Here is a 20006-nt window from a genome sequence, read left to right as displayed (position 1 = left end):
GGAATGGTTCACAAATAAACATATCCAGGTGTTAGAATGGCCAAGTCAAAGTCCAGACCTGAATCCAATCGAGAATCTGTGGAAAGAACTGAAAACTGCTGTTCACAAATGCTCTCCATCCAACCTCACTGAGCTCGAACTGTTTTGCAAGGAGGAATGGGAAAAAATGTCAGTCTCTCGATGTGCATAACTGATAGAGACATACCCCAAGCGACTTACAGCTGTAATCACAGCAAAAGGTGGCGCTACAAAGTATTAACTTAAGGGGGCTGAATAATTTTGCACGCCCAATTTTTCAGTTTTTGATTTGTTAAAAAAGTTTGAAATATCCAATAGATGTCGTTCCACTTCATGATTGTGTCCCACTTGTTGTTGATTCTTCACACAAAAATACAGTTTTATATCTTTATGTTTGAAGCCTGAAATGTGGCAAAAGGTCGCAAAGTTCAAGGGGGCCGAATACTTTCGCAAGGCACTGTACATAGTCACTTTAACTATACATTCATGTACATACTACCTCAATTGGGCCGACCAACCAGTGTTCCGCACATTGGCTAACCGGGCTATCTTCATTGTGTCTCACCCACCAACCCCTCTTTTACGTTATTGCTACTCTCTGTTCATCATATACGCATAGTCAATTTAACCATATCTACATGTACATACTACCTCAATCAGCCTGACTAACCGATATATGTATGTAGCCTCGCTACTTTTATAGCCTCCTCTACTGTATATAGCCTGTCTTTTTACTGTTGTTTTATTTCTTTACTTACCTATTGTTCACCGAATACCTTTTTTTACACTATTGGTTAGAGCCTGTAAGTAAGCATTTCAGTGTAAGGTCTACTACAACCTGTTGTATTCGGCGCACGTGACAAATAAACTTTGATTTGATTTTAGTTGACTATTCGCAACAAAATATTTGATTGTCAGGTGGTTACGCCTCAACAGTTATTTCAACAGTGTTGCATCCGTCTGAAAGGCATTTGACCATTTTTTTACTTTTCAGTGTCAGTTAAATCTCTTTTTTGTCCCATTTTACCTGATATAATGAAGCTGCCTAATAATTATGCACACCTTGACATAAGGTGTTATTCACTCACCACACCCTCCCTCATTACAAATATACATATAATCAGAAAATGATTACGTCCAATAAGCATTCAAGTTTATATGGTTTGGAGTTGGAAAAAATGTGCATAGAAATAATGATAAGATCAGAATACTCACTTGCCTAATAATTGTGCATGCAGTGCATGTCCAACAATTATAATTTTTTAAAAGTTAATAAACCACACACAGGCCGACAGTGGGGTAACCCTGATCTATAGCCTTATGGTCAATACAGTCATCCCTCTACAGCCCTACTGAATAACCATATGCAGCTCAATGGGCCCTATGGCCACTGTTGTAGTCCCACTGGGGCTCCAGGCTGCCAACAGGCAGCAGTTGGAATCTAAGACAACTAAGCAGTATTGACTGTAGATGTCCTGTAATGTCTGATGTCATAACTCAAGTAACAGCTGGGTGAGTTGCCACCACTCCACCCTATGAAGCAGGGCTATGCAGAAGTTTAACCATGTGAAGCAGGGCTATGCATATCTTTAATCCCGTGAAGGAGATGACAAGTTTCTAGTGGGGATTCCAAGGAAGCCTTGTCCCCATAAAGCTTATCTCTCCTGTGAGTGCCATGTCCCCATAGTGAAGTCTCTACAGTACCATGTCCCCATAGTGGACTCTCTAAAGTTCCATGTCCCCATAGTAGAGACTCTACAGTACCATGTCCATACAGTGAAGTCTCCACAGTTCCATGTCCCCATAGTGAAGTCTCTACAGTTCCATGTCCCCATAGTAGAGTCTCTACAGTACCATGTCCCCACAAGACATCATGTCCCCATAGTGAAGTCTCTACAGTCGTATGTTCCCATGGTGGAGTCTCTACAGTACATTGTCCCCACAAGACATCATGTCCCCATAGTGAAGTCTCTACATTCGTATGTTCCCATGGTGGAGTCTCTACAGTACATTGTCCCCACAAGACATCATGTCCCCATAGTGAAGTCTCTACAGTCGTATGTTCCCATGGTGGAGTCTCTACAGTACATTGTCCCCACAAGACAACCTGTCCCCATAGTGAAGTATCCACAGTCGTATGTTCCCATGGTGGAGTCTCTACAGTACATTGTCCCCACAAGGCAACCTGTCCCCATAGTGAAGTCTCTACAGTACCATGTCCCCATAGTGAAGTCTCTACAGTACCATGTCCCCATAGTGAAGTCTCTACAGTACATTGTCCCCACAAGACAACCTGTCCCCATAGTGAAGTCTTTACAGTACCATGTCCCCATAGTGAAGTCTCTACAGTACCATGCCCCTACAGTGAAGTCTCCACAGTACCATGTCCCCATAGTGAAGTCTCTACAGTTCCATGTCCCCATAGTGAAGTCTCTACAGTTCCATGTCCCCATAGTGAAGTCTCTACAGTTCCATGTCCCCATAGTGAAGTCTCTACAGTTCCATGTCCCCATAGTAAAGTCTCTACAGTATGATGTCCCCATTGTGAAGTCTCTACAGTACCATGTCCCCACAAGACATCATGTCCCCATAGTGAAGTCTCTACAGTCGTATGTTCCCATGGTGGAGTCTCTACAGTACATTGTCCCCACAAGACAACCTGTCCCCATAGTGAAGTCTCTACAGTACCATGTCTCCATAGTGAAGTCTCTACAGTACCATGTCTCCATTGTGAAGTCTCTACAGTACCATGTCCCCATAGTGAAGTCTTTACAGTACCATGTCCCCATAGTGAAGTCTTTACAGTACCATGTCCCCATAGTGAAGTCTCTACAGTACCATGTCCCCATAGTGAAGTCTCTACAGTACCATGTCCCCATAGTGAAGTCTCTGTAGTACCATGTCCCCATAGTGAAGTCTCTGAAGTACCATGTCCCCATAGTGAAGACTCTACAGTACCATGTCCCCATAGTGAAGACTCTACAGTACCATGTCCCCATATTGAAGTCTCTATAGTACCATGTCCCCATAGTGAAGACTCTACAGTACCATGTCCCCATAGTGAAGACTCTACAGTACCATGTCCCCATAGTGAAGTCTCTATAGTACCATGTCCCCATAGTGAAGACTCGACAGTACCATGTCCCCATGGTGAAGTATTTTCAGTCCCATGTCCCCATAGTGAAATACTGTACCCTGTCTTCACAAAACAACCCACTGGGAACACACTGGTTAAATCAACGTTGTTTCCACATCATTTCAATGAAATTACGTTGAACCAAAGTGGAAAAGACGTCTGTGCCTCTTTAGACCCTGTCCGTCTCCACAGCATTTTATTTCTTTACGTTGACTGAGCCTCATCTCCCTGTAGCTACTTGGCTCTAGACAGACTGGCGATGCAATGACTTGGTGGCAGGTGGTGTTTCGTACCACAGAGGCAATAAATCTAATCAAGACTGCTGATTAATGTGTCAAATGTCTTGGATAATAAATGGTTACTGGGGAGGTGCCTACGAGAGAGAAAGTGAGAGAGAGAGCAAACACAGGAGACTTCCTACAAATGCTACTGTAATGTAACGCTTGTCTCTTTCTTTCTGGGTCATTGAGAGGAGATGTGGAATCAAAGCGAAGAAAGCCAACATCGTTGATTGCATCTCTTACACTGTGGTAAACTATACAACCTCTATGTAATAAGAATATGAGGCACTGGTATATAATACAAGCTAAAACAATATGAAAGCAAGAGATAGTTATATGTAAACCAGCTCTACTCAATGGGTAAGGCAGTGTGCATTTTAATGTTCTGACAGAGCTGTGTTCTTTGGCAGGGAAAGTTAGTTTGACTGCAAGAAGAACAGAGAGAGAGAGAGACAAGGAGACAGAGAGAGAGACAGAGAGAGAGACAGAGAGAGAGACAGAGAGAGACAGAGAGAAAGAGAGAGAGCTCCATCAGAAGAAAAACAACAGAGGAGAGGATGAAGTTCAATCCCTCACATGGAGAATCAGTAGAAAATCCAGGTGGATTAGTTCAAAGGTACAAGCCGATCTAATAACAAAGGCTTTGTGTGTGTGTGTGCTGTGAAGTGGTGTGCAGTGCTGTGCTGTGCTGTCCTGTGCGCGTGTGCGTGTGTTTGTGTGTGAAAACAGGATGTTGAAATAATGTATAATGTATAAACGTATGTATAATTAAGCAGTGTGGGGAAGCAATGTTTGTCCTACTTTAGTTGTGACTTTTATAGCAGTGGAGCAGAGTGCTGACTCAGTATAGAGATGACAGTAATGAAGCTGTTGGATAATTTGGGCTTCAGAGAGAAAGACAGAGAGAGACAGAGAGAGACAGAAAGAAAGGGATGAGAGAGAAGTAGAGAAGTATAGATGGAGGAGGTGTAGCTCCAGGTGATTGTAGTGGGCGACCACAGCTGTCCAACACCCCCCCCCCCCTGCATTAAATCAAATCAAATCACATTTTATTGATCACATACACATGGTTATTGTGAGTATAGCGAAATGCTTGTGCTTCTAGTTCCGACATGGCAGCAATATCTGATAAGTAATCTAACAAGTCCATAACACCAACCTAACACACACAAATCTAAGTAAAGGAATGGAATAAGAATATATACATCCACTACCATTCAAAGTTTGGGGTCACTTAAAAATGTCCTTGTTTTTGAAAGAAATTTTAATTTACCAAAAATTTGATTAACATAAAATTGATCAGAAATAGAGTGTAGACGTTGTTAAATGTTGTAAATGACTAGTGTAGCTGGAAACGGCCGATTTTTTAAATATTTTTTTTAATGGAATATCTACATAGGGGTACAGAGGCCCATTATCAGTGTCATGCCCTGACCATAGAGAGCTGTTTATTCTCTATGTTGGTTGGGGCGTGATAGTGATAGTGACCTGGTATGGTATGGTTCCCAATCAGAGACAGCTGTTTATCGTTGTCTCTGATTGGGGATCATATTTAGGTAGCCATTTTCCCCATTGTGATTTGTGGGATCTTGACTATGTTTGTTTGTAGTTGCTTTCTGCACTGCAAGTAGCTTCATGGTTCGTTTATTCGCTTTATTGTTTTTGTGCTTTAAGTTTCTCTTCTAAATAAAAGGATGGAAACATACCACGCTGCATCTTGGTCCACTCATTATGACGAACGTGACAATCAGCAATCGTCATGTGTTCCAATGACAAGTTGTGTTAGCTAATCCAAGTCTATAATTTTAAAAGGCTAATTGATCATTAGAAAACTATTTTGAAATTATGTTAGCACAATTGAAAACTGTTGCGCTAATTAAAGTGGCTAATAAAACTTCTTTAGACTACTTGAGTATCTGGAGCATCAGCGTTTGTGGGTTTGATTACAGGCTCAAAATGGCCAGAAACAAATAACTTTCTTCTGAAACGTATCAGTATACTCTTGTTCTGAGAAATGAAGGCTATTGCTATTCCATGCGAGAAATTGCCAAGAAACTGAAAATCTCGTACAACGCTGTGTACTACTCCCATCACAGAACTGCGCAAACTGGCTCTAACCAGAATAGAAAGAGGAGTGGGAGGCCCAAGTGCACAACTGAGCAAGAGGACAAGTATATTAGAGTGTCAAAATTGAGAAAAAGACGCCTCACAAGTCCTCAACTGGCAAGTTCATTAAATAGTACCCGCAAAAAAACACCAGTTTCAACGTCAACAGTGAAGAGGCGAATCTGGGATGCTGGTCTTCTAGGCTGAGTTGCAAAAAAAAAGCCATATCTCAGACTGGCCAATAAAAATAAAAGATTAAGATGGGAAAAATAACACAGACAGAGGAACTCTGCCTAGAAGGCCATGCTAACATAATGTGCAAAACTAATTGCAAAATGGGTTTTCTAAAATGGGTTTTCTAATGATCAATTAGCCTTTTAAAATGATACATTTCGATTAGCTAACACAACGTGCCATTGGAACACAGAAGTGATGACTGCTGATAATGGGCCTCTGTACGCCTATGTAGATATTCCATTTAAAAAATCTGCCATTTCCAGCTACAATAGTCATTTACAACATTAATAATGTCTACACTGTATTTCTGATCAGTTTGATGTTATTTTAATGGACAAAAATGTGCTGCTCTTTAAAAAACAAGGACATTTCTATGTGACCCCAAGCTTTTGAACGGTAGTGTACATATGCGATGAGTAATGCAAGCTATGTAAACATTATTAAAGTGACTAGTGATCCATTTATTAAAGTGGCCAAAGATTTACAGTCTGTATGTAGGCAGCAGCCTCACAGTGATAATGATGGCTGTTTACCTATCTGATGGCCTTGAGATAGAAGCTATTTTTCAGTTTTTGATGCACCTCTACTGACCTCGCCTTCTGGATGGTAGCGGGATGAACAGGCAGTGGCTCAGGTGGCTGTTGTTCTTGATGATCTTTTTGGCCTTACTCTGACATCGGGTACTGTAGGTGTCCTGGAGGGCAGGTAGTTTTCCCCCGAGGATGCGTTGTGCAGACCGCACCACCCTCTGGAGAGCTCTGCGGTTATGGGCGGTGCAGTTGCCATTCCAGGCGGTGATGCAGCCTGACAGGATGCTCTCAATTGTGTAACAATAAAAGTTTGTGAGGGTCTTAGATGACAAGCCAAATTTCTTCAGCCTCCTGTTGCATCTTCTTCACCACACTGTCTGTGTGGGTGGATAATTTCCATGATGTGTACGCCGAGGAACTTAAAACTTTCCACCTTCTCCACTGCTGTCCCTTCGATGTGGATAGGGGGGTGCTCCCTCTGCTGTTTCCTGAAGTCCAATATCATTTCCTTTGTTTTGCTGACACCACACTCCGAGTGCCCTCACCTCCTCCCTATAGGCCATCTCGTCGTTGTTGGTAATCAAGCCTACTACTGTTGTGTCGTCTGAAACTTGATGAGTTGGAGGCGTGCATGGCCACGCAGTCGTGGGTGAACAGGGAGTACAGGAGGGCCCTGAGCATGCACCATTGTGGGGCCCCAGATTTGAGGATCAGCGAAGTGGAGATGTTGTTTCCTACTTTCACCACCTGGGACCGGCCAGTCAGGAAGACCAGGACCCAATTGCACAGGGCAGGGTTGAGACCCAGTGCCTCAAGCTTAATGATGAGCTTGGAGGGTACTATGGTGTTGAATGATGAGCTGTATTCAATGAACATCATTCTTAAATAGGTATTCCTCTTGTCCAGGTGGTGTAGGGCAGTGCGCAGTGTGATGACGATTGCATCATCTGTGGACCCCACCCAGTGCCACACTACTACCCATCTGACTGCAACACACACACTCACACACACCAGTGTTCCTCTCCATCGCACTAACACAGCTCTACAATTATAACTGGCTCAACAAAGTGCATCATTTTCTCTTGCACAGCACAGCAGTGTAGCAAAGAGAGTCTGCTAAGTCTGACAGCAGCTCAGTAAATTGTACAAATGAAATTGAACAGGAAAAAGCCAGTAGGTAGAATAGCATCCTCGAAGCCCACTTTATTTGAAATATGGAGTCCTAGTGGATTACTGTGAGGCCTAGAATTCTGGAGCTCTGTTGATATGAATGTGCTTTTAAAGAAGCTGAAGGTGGTGGTTTAGAAAAAGGGAAACAAGACATTCTAGTACGAAGAGAGGAACGAAACATGACTGCATAAATCCTCACAGCCAGAGGAGTGAAATGATGAAGTCAAAATGTAATGTTAAAGTGATAAATGCCCTGCAGGGCTTCTATTGATATTGAACAAATAATAAACACCAGAAGCGGAGCTCCTTATTGCGTTTCATTCATCTCAAACTCTCAGTTCCAAACCATTAAACAAACATCGATGGTACATTATCATTCTAGAAGGAGCTCTGCTTTCTCTCACTCCTGTCTCCCAAGGACGCGTTAATGACACGTCTCTATGGTTCACCTGACTGAGTGACTCATGATAACATATCTGTTGGCTCTGCCACTGTAATTTCATCTGACTGAGTGACTCATGATGATAACATATCTGTTGGCTCTGCCACAGTAATTTCACCTGACTGAGTGACTCATGATAACATATCTGTTGGCTCTGCCACTGTAATTTCATCTGACTGAGTGACTCATGATGATAACATATCTGTTGACTCTGCCACTGTAATTTCATCTGACTGAGTGACTCATGATAACATATCTGTTGACTCTGCCACTGTAATTTCACCTGACTGAGTGACTCATGATGATAACATATCTGTTGGCTCTGCCACTGTAATTTCATCTGACTGAATGACTCATGATAACATATCTGTTGGCTCTGCCACAGTAATTTCATCTGACTGAGTGACTCATGATGATAACATATCTGTTGGCTCTGCCACTGTAATTTCATCTGTCTGAATGACTCATGATAACATATCTGTTGACTCTGCCACTGTAATTTCATCTGACTGAGTGACTCATGATGATAACATATCTGTTGGCTCTGCCACAGTAATTTCATCAGACTGAGTGACTCATGATGATAACATATCTGTTGGCTCTGCCACTGTAATTTCACCTGACTGAGTGACTCATGATGATAACATATCTGTTGGCTCTGCCACTGTAATTTCATCTGACTGAATGACTCATGATAACATATCTGTTGGCTCTGCCACAGTAATTTCATCTGACTGAGTGACTCATGATGATAACATATCTGTTGGCTCTGCCACTGTAATTTCATCTGTCTGAATGACTCATGATAACATATCTGTTGACTCTGCCACTGTAATTTCATCTGACTGAGTGACTCATGATGATAACATATCTGTTGGCTCTGCCACAGTAATTTCATCTGACTGAGTGACTCATGATGATAACATATCTGTTGGCTCTGCCACTGTAATTTCACCTGACTGAGTGACTCATGATAACATATCTGTTGACTCTGCCACTGTAATTTCATCAGACTGAGTGACTCATGATGATAACATATCTGTTGGCTCTGCCACTGTAATTTCACCTGACTGAGTGACTCATGATGATAACATATCTGTTGACTCTGCCACTGTAATTTCATCTGACTGAGTGACTCATGATAACATATCTGTTGGCTCTGCCACTGTAATTTCATCTGACTGAGTGACTCATGATGATAACATATCTGTTGGCTCAGCCACTGTAATTTCACCTGACTGAGTGACTCATGATGATAACATATCTGTTGGCTCTGCCACTGTAATTTCATCTGACTGAGTGACTCATGATAACATATCTGTTGACTCTGCCACTGTAATTTCATCAGACTGAGTGACTCATGATGATAACATATCTGTTGGCTCTGCCACTGTAATTTCACCTGACTGAGTGACTCATGATGATAACATATCTGTTGACTCTGCCACTGTAATTTCATCTGACTGAGTGACTCATGATAACATATCTGTTGGCTCTGCCACTGTAATTTCATCTGAATGGGTGACTCATGATGATAACATATCTGTTGACTCTGCCACTGTAATTTCATCTGACTGAGTGACTCATGATGATAACATATCTGTTGGCTCTGCCACTGTAATTTCATCTGAATGGGTGACTCATGATAACATATCTGTTGGCCCTGCCACTGTAATTTCACCTGACTGAGTGACTCATGATGATAACATATCTGTTGGCTCTGCCACTGTAATTTCATCTGAATGGGTGACTCATGATAACATATCTGTTGGCTCTGCCACTGTAATTTCACCTGACTGAGTGACTCATGATGATAACATATCTGTTGGCTCTGCCACTGTAATTTCATCTGAATGGGTGACTCATGATAACATATATTTTGGCTCTGCCACTGTAATTTCACCTGACTGAGTGACTCATGATGATAACATATCTGTTGACTCTGCCACTGTAATTTCATCTGACTGAGTGACTCATGATAACTAATCTGTTGGCTCTGCCACTGTAATTTCATCTGACTGAATGACTCATGATAACATATCTGTTGGCTCTGCCACTGTAATTTCATCTGACTGAGTGACTCATGATGATAACATATCTGTTGACTCTGCCACTGTAATTTCACCTGACTGAGTGACTCATGATGATAACATATCTGTTGGCTCTGCCACTGTAATTTCACCTGACTGAGTGACTCATGATGATAACATATCTGTTGGCTCTGCCACTGTAATTTCATCTGAATGGGTGACTCATGATAACATATATTTTGGCTCTGCCACTGTAATTTCACCTGACTGAGTGACTCATGATAACTAATATGTTGGCTCTGCCACTGTAATTTCATCTGACTGAATGACTCATGATAACATATCTGTTGGCTCTGCCACTGTAATTTCATCTGACTGAGTGACTCATGATGATAACATATCTGTTGGCTCTGCCACTGTAATTTCATCTGACTGAGTGACTCATGATAACATATCTGTTGGCTCTGCCACTGTAATTTTATCTGACTGAGTGACTCATGATAACTAATCTGTTGGCTCTGCCACTGTAATTTCATCTGACTGAATGACTCATGATAACATATCTGTTGGCTCTGCCACTGTAATTTCATCTGACTGAGTGACTCATGATGATAACATATCTGTTGACTCTGCCACTGTAATTTCATCTGACTGAGTGACTCATGATAACTAATCTGTTGGCTCTGCCACTGTAATTTCATCTGACTGAATGACTCATGATAACATATCTGTTGGCTCTGCCACTGTAATTTCATCTGACTGAGTGACTCATGATGATAACATATCTGTTGACTCTGCCACTGTAATTTCACCTGACTGAGTGACTCATGATGATAACATATCTGTTGGCTCTGCCACTGTAATTTCACCTGACTGAGTGACTCATGATGATAACATATCTGTTGGCTCTGCCACTGTAATTTCATCTGAATGGGTGACTCATGATAACATATATTTTGGCTCTGCCACTGTAATTTCACCTGACTGAGTGACTCATGATAACTAATATGTTGGCTCTGCCACTGTAATTTCATCTGACTGAGTGCGGTTGTGGAACCCTGACCTGTTCACCGGATGTGTTACATGTCCTAGACCTGCTGTTCTCAACTCTCTAGAGACAGGAGGAGCTGTAGAGATACTACTAATGACCGGCTATGAAAAGCCAACTGACATTTACTCCTGAGGTGCTGACTTGCTGTACCCTTGACAACTAATGTGATTATTATTATTTGACCATGCTGGTCATTTATGAACATTTGAACATCTTAGCCTGGTTCCTCTCTAGGTTTCTTTCTAGGTTTTGGTCTTTCTAGGGAGTTTTTCCTAGCCACCGTGCTTCTACACCTGCATTGCTTGCTGTTTGGGGTTTTAGGTTGGGTTTCTGTACAGCACTTTGAGATATCAGCTGATGTAAGAAGGGCGACATAAATACATTTGATTTGATTTGACAGCTACAGTCCAATGATGTGTCTATAGTTCACCTGACTGTGTGACATATGATGATGATACATGACTATGGGCAACCCCTCCCTGACGATAGAGCCAAGAGGTTCAGTATAAATGGCGTTAATGACAGATTTGAATTACTATTTGAGTTGTGTATGCGTGTCACAAAATAGGATTAACTAAGGGTTTCAAAGCTTTTGCCATCCTGCCATCTGTCTGTCTGGAACTGAGCTGTGTGGATCTCAGGTCCTCAGACTGATAATAGTCATAAGTCCATCTGGCTGACTCAGCGCAGCATGTTCATTTTAATAGAGATAAGGAAAATGGCAGACGTAGGCAAATGTGAGAAGAGTCGCAGGATGTACAGAATCCAACAACTAGTCTGCAGTTACAGTCAGAAACATCCACTGGATACTGCAGACACACAGACACAAACACTCCAGACACTCCCCCTAGTCTCTACTGCAGCCACACAGACACAAACCCTCTAGACACTCCCCCTAGTCTCTACCTCAACCACATACACTCTGTGGACACTCAGACATTCACAGAGTTCAAGTAACAGACACATATTGACATCAATTGTTTAGAGGAGCCTGTGTGAATCAAGCCTTCTTGATTAAATTGCTGCAAAGAAACCCCTACTAAAGGACATCAATAATAAGAAGAGACTTGCTTGGACCAAGAAACATGAGCAATGGACATTAGACCGGTGGAAATCTGTCATTTAATCTGATGAGTCCAAATTTGACATTTTTTGGTTCCAACAGCCGTGTCTTTGTGAGACACAGAGTAGGTGAACGGATGATGGTGTGGGGGTGCTTTGCTGGTGACACTGTCAGTGATTTATTTATAATTCAAGGCACACTTAACCAGCATGGCTACCACAGCATTCTGCAGCGATACGCCATCCCAATTTGTTTGCACTAAATGGGACAATCCTTTTTTTTTTTAAATAGGAAAATGACCCAACACACCTCCAGGCTGTGTAAGGGCTATTTGACCAAGAAGGAGAGTGATGGAGTGCTGCATTAGATAACCTGGTCTACACAATCACCCAACCTCAACCCAACTAAAATGGTTTGTCAATATTATTCTACAATGTAGAAAATAGTGAAAATAAAGAAAAATCCTTGAATGAGTAGGTGTGTCCAAACTTTTGACTGGTACTGTATGTCTAAAATACACATCTAGATTCAGATTCAAAACTCCAAATATGCATTGGAAATGGTCTGTATTCTCTAGAATATCAAGTGGGAGGTTAGAACATTTCTTTCACATGACCCATCAATTTAGACAAGTGTTTGGGTGAAAATTATAAAATATTTATAACATTTTTATCTGAACACTTTCAAAGTCATATTAGGATATATTTTTACCTGTAGTTTTTCCTTCTTGTAGGCTGCAACTTAAACAGATTTTAGTCATGAAATCTTTGTTGTTTACTACACTATCTTCTTCTTCACTTCTAGCGTAGTGATTAGAGCATTGGGCCAGTAACCAAAAGGATGCTAGATCAAATCCCCGAGCTGACAAGTTAAAAATCTGTCGTTCTGCCTCTGAACAAGGCAGTTAAACCACTGTTCTTAGGCCGCCATTGTAAATAAGAATTTGTTCTTAACTGACTTGCCTAGTTAAATCAAGGTAAAATAAAAAATGGCCTCATGTTAATCCTTAAATAGATGGGTGGGGCTACAGTAGAGGTATGGTTAGGATTAAATGACCCATACCTGACATAAGGGGCGGTCCTGTCATGTTCATGGGAGCCATGCCAAGGTTGTTCATGGCGGTGGCCCAGGCGTTGGGGTCTGACATGGGGTTGGACATGTCCATGGATATGTTACAAATCCCTTCTGCAGAGAGAGAGAGAGAGAGAGAGTCAGTCAGTCAGAATACGGTACAATCAGATATGGTCTCAAATGATTTGTTCAATTGCCTCTAATTTCCTATTTAAAAGCTTCTATAACACAGTAAAGAACTTGTAACTATTTTTTTGAGAGGTCATCTGTCCAGTGACACCAACTTTTACATTCTATTCAGAGGTTATTAGAATTCATTCCCCTCTTGGCTGAACTTCCTCTGACCTCTTGTAAGAGAGGGCCTCCTGATGATGCTGCTTCTCTTCCCTGGCCGACACTACAAACTCTCAGAATGAACAACAGTACTACCACAACACACTCCTCAGATAGAATCTACACAATAAAACTTCAGTAAAAGAGCAGGGCTAGTTTATGTTTCTTTGTCACGGTCAATTTAAGGGAATAAAGCTCACGAAAAGAAGATTACTAGCTTTGGTACTGAGCAAAAGGCCATTTCTAAAGCAGTCGGGCATTCAAAACTTGAAAAAAAATTGATGGCCTAATATTACAGACACACACATCAATTCAGACACAACCCCAGGGAAAGCAGTCTGGTTTTCTGCCAAGATCCCTACAGTAAAATACCCCAAGTAAACAAGAACGCATCACACATTCAACCCCAGCCTATTCCTCCCATCTAAACCATTTCACAACTGTAAATGGGCTTTCTGGCTCTCATTTCTTTTACCTGTCCCTCTGACAGACGGTAAAGTGTGTTGACTGGCTGTGGCACTGAACTGCTCTCCTGCCTTATGATGCCAAAACAAACCGTTGGTGATGATGAGAACAACACTTCACACACCTCAAAGGTCACTGTCATCTGCTAACACTGATGCTGTGTGTGTGTGCTCGCGCACTGTCTAATCACTTGAGCAGCAGACTGATTGGTCCGAGGTAGCTGAGGGTCTGGTATAATAAAGGAATAATGATGTTTCCTCTGTCTGGTATAATAAAGGACTAATCATGTTATCTCTGTCTGGTATAATAAAGGACTAATGATGTTCTCTCTGTCTGGTATAATAAAGGACTAATGATGTTCTCTCTGTCTGGTATAATAAAGGACTAATGATGTTCTCTCTGTCTGGTATAATAAAGGACTAATGATGTTCTCTCTGTCTGGTATAATAAAGGACTAATGATGTTTCCTCTGTCTGGTATAATAAAGGACTAATGATGTTATCTCTGTCTGGTATAATAAAGGACTAATGATGTTATCTCTGTCTGTGTTACGTTCTGACCTTAGTTCCTTTTTTATGTATTTGTGTTAGGTTGGTCAGGGCGTGAGTTGGGGTGGGTAGCCTATGTCCTTTTTCTATGTTGTTATATTTCTATGTGTTTGTGTCAGGTTTTCACCTTAGTTCCTTTGTTTTGTCTTTGTTTTAGTATGGTCAGGGCGTGAGTGTCCAGACTCCTGGACATGGGAGGAGATCTTGGATGGCAAGGGACCCTGGGTACATCCCTTGAGAATATCGCCGACCCAAGGCAGATCTGGAGGCAGCGAAAGCCGAGAGGCGGTGGGTGATATGAGGAGGCAGCACGGCAGCGCGGCTGGGACGAGAGGCAGCCCCAAAAATGTATTGGGGGGGGCACACGGGGAGTCAGGTAGGAGACCTGCACCAAATCCCTGTGCTTACCGTGGAGAGAGGTGGACCGGGCAGGCACCGTGTTATGCTGTGAGGCGCACGGTGTCCCTGGTGCGCAGGCATAGCCCGGTGCATTACATAGCTGCGCCTCATATCGGCCGGGCTAGAGTGGGCATCGAGTCCAGGTGCCATGAAGCCGGCTCAGCACATCTGGTCTCCAGTGCGTCTCCTCGGGTTGGGGTACATTGCACCAGCCCTGCGCATGGTGTCCCCTGTTCGCCAGCACAGCCCAGTGCGGTCGATTCCACCTCACCGCACTGGCCTGGCTACGGGGAGCATCCAGCCAGGTAGGGTTGGGCAGGCTCGGTGCTCGAGACCTCCAGTGCTCCTCCACGGTCCGGTCTATCCTGTGCCTCCTCCACACACCAGGCCTCCGGTGGCAGCCCCCCGCACCAGGCTGTCTCTCCGTCTCCTCCGTACAGAGTCTCCCGTCTGTCCTGAGCTGCCAGAGTCTCCCGTCTGTCCTGAGCTGCCAGAGCCGCCTGTCTGTCCTGAGCTGCCAGAGTTGCACGTCTGTCCTGAGCTGCCAGAGCCGCCCACCAGTCAGGAGCTTCCGGAATCGCCCTTCACTCCGCAGGTGCCGGAGTCTCCCGCCTGTCCGGTGCTGCCGGAATCTCCCGTCTGTTCGGTGCTGCCGGAATCTCCCGTCCATTCGGGACCTGTGGCTTGGGTCCCCAGTCCGAGGTTGGCGGCGAGGGTCGCCGCTCTAAAGAGGCCACGAAGGCAGGTTAAAAGGCGGACAAAGACTATGGTGGAGTGGGGTCAACGTCCCGCGCCAGAGCCGCCACCGCGGACAGACACCCACCCAGACCCTCCCCTATGGGTTCAGGTTTTGTGGCCGCAGTCCGCACCTTTGTGGGGGGGTACTGTCATGTTCTGACCTTAGTTCCTTTGTTTTGTCTTTGTTTTAGTATGGTCAGGGCGTGAGTTGGGGTGGGCAGTCCATGTTCTTTTTTCTATGATTTGGGATTTCTGTGTTTGGCCTGGTATGGTTCTCAATCAGAGGCAAATGTCAATCGTTGTCCCCGATTGAGAACCATACTTAGGTAGCCTGTTTTCACCCTTAAGTTGTGGGTGATTATATTTTCTGTTTTGTGTCTGCACCAGACAGAACTGTTTCGGTTTCATTTCGTTCTCTTTGTTGTTTTATTCTTTAGTTTTCTGAGTTATAATAAATATCATGAACACTTATGACGCTGCGCATTGGTCCTCCGATCCTCCTACTACTCCTCGTCAGAGGAGAGACAACCGTTACAGTTTGGCCTAGTATGGTTCTCAATCAGAGGCAGATGTCGTTCGTTGTCTCTGATTGAGAATCATACTTAGGTAGCCTGTTTTCCCCATTTTGGTTGTGGGTGTTTGTTTTCTGTTTTGTGTCTGCACCAGACAGGACTGTTTCGGTTTCATTCCGGTCTCTTGTTGTTTTTGTTATGTTATCTCTGTCTGGTATAATAAAGGACTAATGATGTTCTCTCTGTCTGGTATAATAAAGGACTAATGATGTTATCTCTGTCTGGTATAATAAAGGACTAATGATGTTTCCTCTGTCTGGTATAATAAAGGACTAATGATGTTATCTCTGTCTGGTATAATAAAGGCCTAATGATGTTACCTCTGTCTGGTATAATAAAGGACTAATGACGTTACCTCTGTCTGGTATAATAAAGGACTAATGATGTTTCCTCTATCTGGTATAATAAAGGACTAATCATGTTACCTCTGTCTGGTATAATAAAGGACTAATGATGTTCTCTCTGTCTGGTATAATAAAGGACTAATGATGTTTCCTCTATCTGGTATAATAAAGGACTAATCATGTTACCTCTGTCTGGTATAATAAAGGACTAATGATGTTATCTCTGTCTGGTATAATAAAGGACTAATGATGTTTCCTCTGTCTGGTATAATAAAGGACTAATGATGTTTCCTCTGTCTGGTATAATAAAGGACTAATGATGTTATCTCTGTCTGGTATAATAAATGACTAATGATGTTTCCTCTATCTGGTATAATAAAGGACTAATGATGTTTCCTCTGTCTGGTATAATAAAGGACTAATGATGTTCTCTCTGTCTGGTATAATAAAGGACTAATGATGTTTCCTCTGTCTGGTATAATAAAGGACAAATGATGTTAACTCTGTCTGGTATAATAAAGGACTAATGACGTTCTCTCTGTCTGGTATAATAAAGGACTAAAGATGTTTCCTCTATCTGGTATAATAAAGGACTAATGATGTTATCTCTGTCTGGTATAATAAAGGACTAATGATGTTATCTCTGTCTGGTATAATAAAGGACTAATGATGTTATCTCTGTCTGTGTTACGTTCTGACCTTAGTTCCTTTTTTATGTATTTGTGTTAGGTTGGTCAGGGCGTGAGTTGGGGTGGGTAGCCTATGTCCTTTTTCTATGTTGTTATATTTCTATGTGTTTGTGTCAGGTTTTCACCTTAGTTCCTTTGTTTTGTCTTTGTTTTAGTATGGTCAGGGCGTGAGTGTCCAGACTCCTGGACATGGGAGGAGATCTTGGATGGCAAGGGACCCTGGGTACAGCCCTTGAGAATATGGCCGACCCAAGGCAGATCTGGAGGCAGCGAAAGCCGAGAGGCGGTGGGTGATATGAGGCAGCACGGCAGCGCGGCTGGGACGAGAGGCAGCCCCAAAAATGTATTGGGGGGGGCACACGGGGAGTCAGGTAGGAGACCTGCACCAAATCCCTGTGCTTACCGTGGAGAGAGGTGGACCGGGCAGGCACCGTGTTATGCTGTGAGGCGCACGGTGTCCCTGGTGCGCAGGCATAGCCCGGTGCATTACATAGCTGCGCCTCATATCGGCCGGGCTAGAGTGGGCATCGAGTCCAGGTGCCATGAAGCCGGCTCAGCACATCTGGTCTCCAGTGCGTCTCCTCGGGCCGGGGTACATTGCACCAGCCCTGCGCATGGTGTCCCCTGTTCGCCAGCACAGCCCAGTGCGGTCGATTCCACCTCACCGCACTGGCCTGGCTACGGGGAGCATCCAGCCAGGTAGGGTTGGGCAGGCTCGGTGCTCGAGACCTCCAGTGCTCCTCCACGGTCCGGTCTATCCTGTGCCTCCTCCACACACCAGGCCTCCGGTGGCAGCCCCCCGCACCAGGCTGTCTCTCCGTCTCCTCCGTACAGAGTCTCCCGTCTGTCCTGAGCTGCCAGAGTCTCCCGTCTGTCCTGAGCTGCCAGAGCCGCCTGTCTGTCCTGAGTTGCCAGAGCCGCCCACCAGTCAGGAGCTTCCGGAATCGCCCTTCACTCCGCAGGTGCCGGAGTCTCCCGCCTGTCCGGTGCTGCCGGAATCTCCCGTCTGTCCGGTGCTGCCGGAATCTCCTGTCCATTCGGGACCTGTGGCTTGGGTCCCCAGTCCGAGGTTGGCGGCGAGGGTCGCCGCTCTAAAGAGGCCACGAAGGCAGGTTAAAAGGCGGACAAAGACTATGGTGGAGTGGGGTCAACGTCCCGCGCCAGAGCCGCCACCGCGGACACACACCCACCCAGACCCTCCCCTATGGGTTCAGGTTTTGTGGCCGCAGTCCGCACCTTTGTGGGGGGTACTGTCATGTTCTGACCTTAGTTCCTTTGTTTTGTCTTTGTTTTAGTATGGTCAGGGCGTGAGTTGGGGTGGGCAGTCCATGTTCTTTTTTCTATGATTTGGGATTTCTGTGTTTGGCCTGGTATGGTTCTCAATCAGAGGCAAATGTCAATCGTTGTCCCCGATTGAGAACCATACTTAGGTAGCCTGTTTTCACCCTTAAGTTGTGGGTGATTATATTTTCTGTTTTGTGTCTGCACCAGACAGAACTGTTTCGGTTTCATTTCGTTCTCTTTGTTGTTTTATTCTTTAGTTTTCTGAGTTATAATAAATATCATGAACACTTACGACGCTGCGCATTGGTCCTCCGATCCTCCTACTACTCCTCGTCAGAGGAGAGACAACCGTTACAGTTTGGCCTAGTATGGTTCTCAATCAGAGGCAGATGTCGTTCGTTGTCTCTGATTGAGAATCATACTTAGGTAGCCTGTTTTCCCCATTTTGGTTGTGGGTGTTTGTTTTCTGTTTTGTGTCTGCACCAGACAGGACTGTTTCGGTTTCATTCCGGTCTCTTGTTGTTTTTGTTATGTTATCTCTGTCTGGTATAATAAAGGACTAATGATGTTCTCTCTGTCTGGTATAATAAAGGACTAATGATGTTATCTCTGTCTGGTATAATAAAGGACTAATGATGTTTCCTCTGTCTGGTATAATAAAGGACTAATGATGTTATCTCTGTCTGGTATAATAAAGGACTAATGATGTTACCTCTGTCTGGTATAATAAAGGACTAATGACGTTACCTCTGTCTGGTATAATAAAGGACTAATGATGTTTCCTCTATCTGGTATAATAAAGGACTAATCATGTTACCTCTGTCTGGTATAATAAAGGACTAATGATGTTCTCTCTGTCTGGTATAATAAAGGACTAATGATGTTTCCTCTATCTGGTATAATAAAGGACTAAACATGTTACCTCTGTCTGGTATAATAAAGGACTAATGATGTTTCCTCTGTCTGGTATAATAAAGGACTAATGATGTTCTCTCTGTCTGGTATAATAAAGGACTAATGATGTTTCCTCTGTCTGGTATAATAAAGGACTAATGATGTTACCTCTGTCTGGTATAATAAAGGACTAATGACGTTCTCTCTGTCTGGTATAATAAAGGACTAATGATGTTTCCTCTATCTGGTATAATAAAGGACTAATGATGTTATCTCTGTCTGGTATAATAAAGGACTAATGATGTTATCTCTGTCTGGTATAATAAAGGACTAATGATGTTATCTCTGTCTGTGTTACGTTCTGACCTTAGTTCCTTTTTTATGTATTTGTGTTAGGTTGGTCAGGGCGTGAGTTGGGGTGGGTAGCCTATGTCCTTTTTCTATGTTGTTATATTTCTATGTGTTTGTGTCAGGTTTTCACCTTAGTTCCTTTGTTTTGTCTTTGTTTTAGTATGGTCAGGGCGTGAGTGTCCAGACTCCTGGACATGGGAGGAGATCTTGGATGGCAAGGGACCCTGGGTACAGCCCTTGAGAATATCGCCGAC

At 43.5% G+C, this 20006-nt stretch overlaps 1 protein-coding gene across 1 annotated transcript in view; it reads right to left on the bottom strand.

Moving 5' to 3' along the window:
- The window catches only part of LOC110487749 (ecto-NOX disulfide-thiol exchanger 2), a 202247-nt gene that overhangs the window by 135617 nt on the left and 46624 nt on the right, over positions 1–20006 (bottom strand). The window contains exon 2 of the mRNA XM_090198596.1: positions 13127–13249. Coding sequence (XP_090054722.1) covers positions 13127–13229 — 103 coding nt within the window. The 5' untranslated portion in view covers positions 13230–13249. The remainder of the gene's footprint in view (positions 1–13126; positions 13250–20006) is intronic.

The sequence above is a fragment of the Oncorhynchus mykiss genome, chromosome 14 (genome assembly GCF_057628025.1).
Source record: "Oncorhynchus mykiss isolate SJ-2025 chromosome 14, ASM5762802v1, whole genome shotgun sequence".
Lineage (NCBI taxonomy): Eukaryota > Metazoa > Chordata > Actinopteri > Salmoniformes > Salmonidae > Oncorhynchus > Oncorhynchus mykiss.
This window is presented reverse-complemented; position numbering and strand designations above follow the sequence as displayed.